At 38.3% G+C, this 8,754-nt stretch overlaps 1 protein-coding gene across 1 annotated transcript in view; it reads right to left on the bottom strand.

Moving 5' to 3' along the window:
• The window catches only part of LOC128208587 (probable G-protein coupled receptor 158), a 28,015-nt gene extending 26,071 nt beyond the window's left edge, over window positions 1–1,944 (bottom strand). Inside the window, exons 1-2 of the mRNA XM_052912142.1 lie at window positions 1,424–1,944; window positions 752–1,059 (exon numbers count right to left, since the gene is read on the bottom strand). Coding sequence (XP_052768102.1) covers window positions 752–1,059; window positions 1,424–1,944 — 829 coding nt within the window. The remainder of the gene's footprint in view (window positions 1–751; window positions 1,060–1,423) is intronic.
• Between the last annotated feature and the right edge of the window lie 6,810 nt (window positions 1,945–8,754).

Below are 8,754 nucleotides of genomic sequence, written 5' to 3' on the forward strand. Positions count from 1 at the left end.
ACGTACTCGTACATGTAACCATACAAGAAGTGTGTACCAGGAAACAATACACGTACTCGTACATGTAACCAAACAAAAAGTGTGTCACAGGAAACAATACACGTACTCGTACATGTAACCATACAAGAAGTGTGTCACAGGAAACAATACACGTACTCGTACATGTAACCATACAAGAAGTGTGTCACAAGAACCTATTCACGTACTCGTACATGTAACCATACAAAAACTGTGTCACAAAACCCTATACACGGACAATCAAACAATTCAGAAATAACACAGGAATTGTTCATGTGTTTTAATTTTAAATTCTAATTATTTTGCAGTTTCAGGTAAAAAAGTAAGCGTGCTGTCAATATGCACTTGTGAAGTGAATGCCAAATGCATTCAAAATTGCAATCTAACGCAATCAATGTGAAATTATTTTTTTATATGAATACTATTCTCATGTTCGAATATTTCTTGGTTAATTGCTAGTTTGAAGATAATCGCAATACGGTGCATTGTATTTGAGTTCATTAGGACGCGACCAATCTGTCGGCTTCTGAACTTGATTGAACCGGTCGTCTTTGAACGCAATAAATAGTACCATGTACAGGTGCCCGAGTTACAAGTTCTTATTGCTAAGGTGTCTGAATGACTTATTAATACGTTCTTTTAACTGAAATGATCTAGTTTCTTTATTTTTTGTCAGCGATTAACGGAACAACTATGTAACATTTAATAAAAAATATCACATTGCTACCCAAACCACTGGTAGTCTCCCTGGTGACATTATGGTCGGTACGCGAAATGCTGGTAGTCTCCCTGGTGACATTACGGTATGTACGCGGAATGCTGGCAGTCTCCCTGGTGGCATTACGGTCTGCATGCGGAATGCTGGCAGTCTCCCTGGTGACATTACGGTCTGCACGCGAAATGCTGGCAGTCTCCCTGGTGACATTACGGTCTGCACGCGAAATGCTGGCAGTCTCCCTGGTGACATTACGGTCTGTACGCGAAATGCTGGCAGTCTCCCTGGTGACATTACGGTCTGTACGCGGAATGCTGGGAGTCTCCCTGGTGACATTACGGTCTGTACGCGAAATGCTGGCAGGGTCTCCCTGGTGACATTACGGCCTGTGAGCGGTCTGTACGCGAAATGCTGGCAGTCTCCCTGGTGACATTACGACCTGTGAGCGGTCTGTACGCGGAATGCTGGCAGTCTCCCTGGTGAAATAACGGCCTGTGAGCGGTCTGTACGCGAAATGCTGGCCGTCTCCCTGGTGACATTACGGTCTGTCCGCGGAATGCTGGGAGTCTCCCTGGTGACATTACGGCCTGTGAGCGGTCTGTACGCGAAATGCTGGCAGTCTCCCTGGTGACATTACGACCTGTGAGCGGTCTGTACGCGGAATGCTGGCAGTCTCCCTGGTGACATTACGGCCTGTGAGCGGTCTGTACGCGGAATGCTGGCAGTCTCCCTGGTGACATTACGGCCTGTGAGCGGTCTGTACGCGAAATGCTTGCAGTCTCCCTGGTGACATTACGGTCTGTACGCGAAATGTTGGCAGTCACCCTGGTGACATTACGGTCTGTACGCGAAATGCTGGCAGTCTGCCTGGTGACATAACGGTCGTATGCGAAAAACTTGCAGTCTGCCTGGTGATATAACGGTCTGTACGCGAAATACTTGCAGTCACCCTGGTGACATAATGGTCTGTACGCGAAATACTGGCAGTCGTACTGGTGACATAATGGTCTGTACGCGAAACACTTGCAGTCTGCCTGGTGACATAACGGTCTGTACGCGAAATACTTGCAGTCGCCCTGGTGACATAACGGTCTGTACGCGAAATACTGGCAGTCGCCCTGGTGACATAATGGTATGTACGCGAAATACTGGCAGTCGCCCTGGTGACATAATGGTCTGCACGTAAATACTTGCAGTCGCTCTGGTGACATTTCGGTCTGTACGCGAAATGCTGGCAGTCTCCCTGGTGACAACGGTATGCACGCGAAATACTGGTAGTCGCTCTGGTGACATTACGGTCTGTACGCGAAATACTGGCAGTCTCCCTGGTGACATAACGGTATGCACGCGAAATACTGGTAGTCGCTTTGGTGACATTATGGTCTGTACGCGAAATGCTGGCAGTCTCCCTGGTGACATTACGGTCTGTACGCGAAATACTGGTAATCTGCGCAGCTGTGTGAAGTTAGCTAAACATACGACATTGGACATTCAAAAATGAAAGTCGTGCTGGCACGACATTGGACATTGGTCATTCAAAAATGAATGTCGTGCCAGCACGACATTGAACATTGGACAGTCAGATTTAAAGTCGTGCACTGGATAACAATTCATTCTATGAGGTTAACTTAGATCAGTTCACAGAATGACCGATTCCTTTTTAATACCAGGTATTTGATTGTTACCAAAAGTATGCATACCTTGTATATTGTTTATTCCAACAAAAGTCTGTGATGATTATAAAAGTAAAAAAATGTGAAATGAAAGAGCTAGTTAAAGCGTTATTGTTTCAGCGGAGTATACAATATATTGAGCAATAAAAATATATCACCTTTACTGAACATATTCCGGCTTCGTTTCGAATGTCCAATCTCATCTTGGACGACGGAACTTTGAACTGTTAAAATGGGTCTGGAGAATATTTGCGTGATAAAAGGGTTTATATACGTTGTTTTACGATGGGCGTTCAGCAGGGTGTCCAACTTTAATGGATTAAAAGTATCCCATTTCCAAAACAATACTCCCTCCAAAGACTGTCTGTAAAGAAATGGACACCCTGAAGAAAGTTAACACGTTATGAGAGTCTCAAAATTGACATAAGAAGCATGCTGTTCACCAACAATAATAGCAAACAACACAATTTACGAGTAAACGAGGAAAAACATTCGATTGCAACAATGCGTTCCACCAATTAAGAATTCATAGTAAGTTTACTAAATAATCATTGTAAATGTTCAATAAGTAGTGATATATATTTCAATTTATTTATGCTAACATCTGCAACATTTCATATATACTGTGCTCAATAACGGTTTTTGAATGTCCAATGTCGTGCCAGCAAAACATTCACTTTTGAATGTGCAATGTCCAATGTCGTGCCAGCACAACATTCACTTTTGAATGTCCAATGTCGTGCCAGCACAACATTCACTTTTGAATGTCCAATGTCCAATGTCGTGCCAGCACAACATTCACTTTCGAATGTCCAATGTCGTGCCAGTACGACATTCACTTTTGAATGTCCAATGTCCAATGTCGTGCCAGCACAACATTCACTTTCGAATGTCCAATGTCGTGCCAGTACGACATTCACTTTTGAATGTCCAATGTCGTGCCAGCACGACATTCACTTTTGAATATCCAATGTCAAATGTCGTGCCAGCACAACATTCGATTTTGAATGTCCAATGTCCAATGTCGTGCCAGCACAACATTCACTTTTGAATGTCCAATGTCGTGCCGGCACGACATTTGATTTTGAATGTCCAATGTCCAATGTCGTGCCAGCACAACATTCGATTTTGAATGTCCAATGTCCAATGTCGTGCCGGCACGGCATTCACTTTTGAATGTCCAATGTCATGCCAGCACAACATTCACTTTTGAATGAACAATGTCGTGCCAGCACGATATTTGATTTTGAATGTCCAATGTCCAATGTCGTGCCAGCACAACATTCGATTTCGAATTTCCAATGTCCAATGTCGTGCCGGCAAGGCATTCACTTTTGAATGTCCAATGTCCAATGTCGTGCCAGCAAAACATTCACTTTTGAATGTGCAATGTCCAATGTCGTGCCAGCACAACATTCACTTTTGAATGTCCAATGTCGTGCCAGCACAACATTCACTTTTGAATGTCCAATGTCCAATGTCGTGCCAGCACAACATTCACTTTTGAATGTCCAATGTCGTGCCAGCACAACATTCACTTTTGAATGTCCAATGTCGTGCCAGCGTTCGATTTTGAATGTCCAATGCCCAATATCGTGCCAGCACGACCTTAGATTCTGAATGTCCAATGTCGTGCCAGTACGACATTCGATTTTGAATATCCAATGTCGTGCCAGGACGACATTCGATTTTGAATATCCAATGTCCAATGTCGTGCCAGCATAATATTCGATTTTGAATGTCCAATGTCGTGCCAGCACGACATTCACTTTTGAATGTCCAATGTCGTGCCAGCACAACATTCGATTTTGAATGTCCAATGTCAAATGTCGTATGTTTAGCTAACTTCACACAGCTTATCTGCGCGCCTTTGAAGCATTTTATAATTACATTTAATAGGTGAAGCAATTATTGACATTGACATGAAATTGGCAAATGTTTTAAGCTGTACTGTTTCATCTTGAGTTCATTACTTAATGACGAATCCAGTCACCTATAACAGGTATATATCATTTGAGTTTACAATTGTTTTATTGCATAATATGAAGATGTAATACTGTACTTTTACGATGGACTGAGTAATAAATGTCCTTAAGAATCGAATACACTAAGATTACACAATCAAAAGGGTGTAATCTTAAACTAACACATTTCATGGAAATATTATATTCTTGTTTAAATTTGTTGCTGGTTGCTCTCGCTCTGTTGCGTTGGCAGTCGTAATAATGTTAATATGCATTTCTAATTTACACAGAACAAAGTGGAACAGGTATGCGACGTTGTGGTTTCATCAAATTTCGTTATTTATTACGGAATTTCCAGTAATTTAAAAATATCCAGTACGTCGACATTCAATCCGTCGAGTTTTTAATGTGTCGTCAGCAGGTGATTTTCCATGATATTTCTAGTAAGATTAAATGCGATAAAATATTAGAATTGATTTCTGCTTAACATGACATAGTTTGGGGTGCTCCGCATGGTGTCAAATATCCCGTTTCAATTAGCCACACATTCGTTCAAATTGTGAATATTTCAATGTTGTCATTGTGAGGGCAAATGAAAGCGCTGAAAGCGTAGAAAGGCTGTCGTGCTTGTCAGGCAAGCGTGATTTTACCTTTTTTACAAATCTGTTCACAGGCAATACAAATCGAACCCAATCATATTTTGAGTGGCCCCAAAGTGTAACCGATAAGTGCCAGTCATTTCCTAAGAATAGGTAATGTAAGTTGGTATATTTTAATACAATTAGCTTTGTTTCATAACCGTATATGAAAAACCTATATGTACTAAGATACATGGACATAGCTTTCATCTCGCAAGTTTATTGCTAGTGTAAATTAAATCAAATTAAACCCGATATTGCCAATGGAGACGCTTTGGCGATTTGTAGTAGATAAAGTAAGGCAGGGTCTTTTAGTTAACATATTTCCATTTTCTGCGTTTTATCTATAATTATATATTCCCTTCGGGTTCTCACCAAGGTTTTTTGCTTTTAAAAACACATTAAAGTTTCAATCTTATGAACGTATTTAAATAAAGCGGTCTTTTAATTCTTACTATTTTAAAAATGCATAACACCATTTGTCCTATTTTGAAGCCCGGGCTCATTAATTGTTTTAACACGTCATGTCAAAAAGTAGATCTGACGATACCAGATTTCGATTTGCGCTACTTTAGTATATAGGTCTGGGACTTACAGCTTTAAAATTACATATCAAGCATGGAACATATGAACTACCGGGAGCAATCCATCTAGTTTGAACTAATAAAAGAGATGGGAGTATTTATAATCTTACTGGAAATATGAGGAAAGTAGTTTGTTATGAAGTCGTATTCAATAACCAGCTTAAATGTTTTGATTGGACTGTAAAACTTGTTAGACTAAATGGAATCAATCAGGTATATCTAAGGATAAGAATAATAATTATATTGAATACAGCCCCAAGTTGCAATAGTGTGGCGGAGTGATTTAAGACAAGGTACTAACTGCGCATTAATATTTGCATGCACCAGAAAGAACGGTATTCTATTTAACCTGTAGTACTCAAATTAAGTAGTTCATGAACACCGTTAGCATTTTAAAAATAAATGAAAATAAATTATATATTATAATATGTTTTATGCAGTTTTCCTTTTTTCAAAACTTGTTTGAAAACATCTTAAAGGAACAGTTTTTTGCGAACTCTTTAGTCTATTTCTCCAACCCCAAATTATATGTACCTTCCATTTTTCTTCATTCCTTTCTTAATGTTTGCATCATAACCGTATGCGGAGCTTATGGCAACTGATCTAATCGTTTGCCATCAACATTTCATCGACATGAAAATCAAGCCTGTTAAGTTATAGAAACTCGTGTTAGTTAATACATGAAGTTAAACATATCTCTTTTGGTAATAAAAGAATGTGTTTGCTACATTAAAGTTAATCGAGAAGATATTGACAGTATAAAATGCTTTTTTTAATCCAATAAATTATCATATTCTGGCATCATAATTTTTAGTTTTGTACTTTTTTTCTTTTTTTTTTTATTAATTTGTTAAAAGTCAGATTGAAAATCCGTTGCCCTGCAGTGTGCAGTGCCTACCAAGAGTATGAATCAAAACATTCTACACGTCTTTTGTTAAACATCAGTTACATGATATTGACATGTTTCGTTTATTTTTTTAATTAAAATTCCTAAGCTAATTGTCAAACCAAGACGTCTGAGGAATTTACGGCCTGCTCCAGGGCTGGGATTTAGATGTTGACAGTTTGTGTTAAGCCCCTGGGTGTGTCCGCCACCCCGCCGGTAAAGAAACACATACATTGACAGGTTCCTAAGCAGAATATAGAAAAAAATGATTAATTGAAAGACTATTACATTTATTTCGATATGTTTGAATTTTAAAAATAAATAAATAATAATTTAACCTAATAGTAATAAAATTAAATTCATATCACCGGATATTCTTCAATTTCCGAGGTGTACAATTTACATGTATAATAACAAAACAATACGATATAAACATCAATCAGTTGTGAACAACTTATGTTATGAATAGCTATAAAGGATTAATCATAAAAATGAGCATGCATCATATAAATTATGTAAATATCAGATCACGTTCAATGGCTTCCTAGTCAATTTTATGGCATATACGTTCGCAAGTTCATCTTGTCATAGTATGTTTTTTTTTATGAATAAACATGGAAACTAGAAGTTAATAAAGTTTGTGGGAACAGTTTCGGCAATACCAGTGTTGTACAGTGTCATCATTATTGAACAATTGATGAGCACAAACAACAACAATAATGTTCTTCGCATCTCTTAAATTGAAAAGTCTCCATTTTCACAGCAAGCAAATTGTACCAGGACAGAACGGACCACAGCCAAAACAGACCATTACGTTAACCATTGCATTCTACAAAACATTGTCAGTTTTTGGTTGGTCCGTTTGGCCCATTAAGGCCATACCGAATTGAACTATACATGTTTAACGTCAACTTCCTACAAAACGTTTATATAACACGCAAACATAGTACTCTCTTTGCAACAAATGTATAATTAATTCACGGATTGTCATATTAGAACATTTTACCAATGGAAACCGCAACAAAACAGACTCAACATTCCTCTGTTTGTACACGATGTATGTGTATTTTTTTGCTTGACTCATATAATTCTCATTTGTATTGTGAGTTCTAGAAAAGCATTTTCGTTGCTTAGTTTTGATTATGGTTAAGAAATCTTCTAAAGGCTGAAAATCAACCCGCCCGCTGCCGCCAAACAGAAGTTCAATTTGGCATTGCCCAAAACTGAAACAAACATGGTACATATCTTTACCATTGTACGGTATCCAGCACCCGACAGCCAGGAAAATCCAGCAACTTTTCACCATCCTTAATCTTATGTGTTCTATTTTGATGACTGATTTCAATAAAATCTAACCAGATAGTGCAATGTTTGGACACACGACATAGGAATATACGCCAAAGTAAATGTCAACTAACAATAAATCCTGTAGATTGCTATCTACGAAATACTCGGAACACACTCAAGAGTTCATTAGCAAGTTTGGCGCCTTCATTGGTGATATGGCGACTTTTATAATGGTGCTGCGACATTCTCTTTGATACCTGTGTATTGATCTTACACGGATATCATTACATGCTACGCGATCAAAATCTATCAGATTACTGGACAATTATAATAAAATGGTTAAAATTATTTTTGAACCAATTGGATGGTAGTATTTTTCCAAATTTTCGACTGGCTCGTCCGTTAGTAAAGGGGCATAAGCCATCATCTATTTTAGCCTGAAATTAAGTTGAAATGTCAAAACATTGTACCTGCATGTACTCAAATTGCTTCAGTTTCTCACGTGAAAGGGGTGTGCCTAATGGCAGCAAACAATCATGATAACTGTATATGTAAAAAAAGGTTTCTCTGGACGTTTTATTTCCATAAAAGTACTAATAAAAAACAACACCTTTACAAAGAAATAGCTTATAACAATATAACTCGAACGTCAAGCCCTTAATAACGTATTCACCTTAAAAAATATTGAGTTTATAAAATTTATCTTGTTGTATGTGCATTTAATATAAAGATATTATGATCACATGATTTCACACACTATTTGCATTATAATATGCTCGAGAAACAAATTCAAACAACAGTTTAGAATGACCCGTAGCAATAATTTAAAATGTTGTACATGTACTATACACAAGTGCGCTGACGTTGATAATAGGGTAAAAACTGACGTTGCTGTGTTCCAAAACAATCCAAATACCCTTTAAAAGATATTGACCTTGTGTTATCGTATTGGCCTTGTGTTACCGTGTTGGCACTGGCTTTCCAGTATT

The sequence above is a fragment of the Mya arenaria genome, chromosome 11, assembly GCF_026914265.1.
Source record: "Mya arenaria isolate MELC-2E11 chromosome 11, ASM2691426v1".
NCBI lineage: Eukaryota > Metazoa > Mollusca > Bivalvia > Myida > Myidae > Mya > Mya arenaria.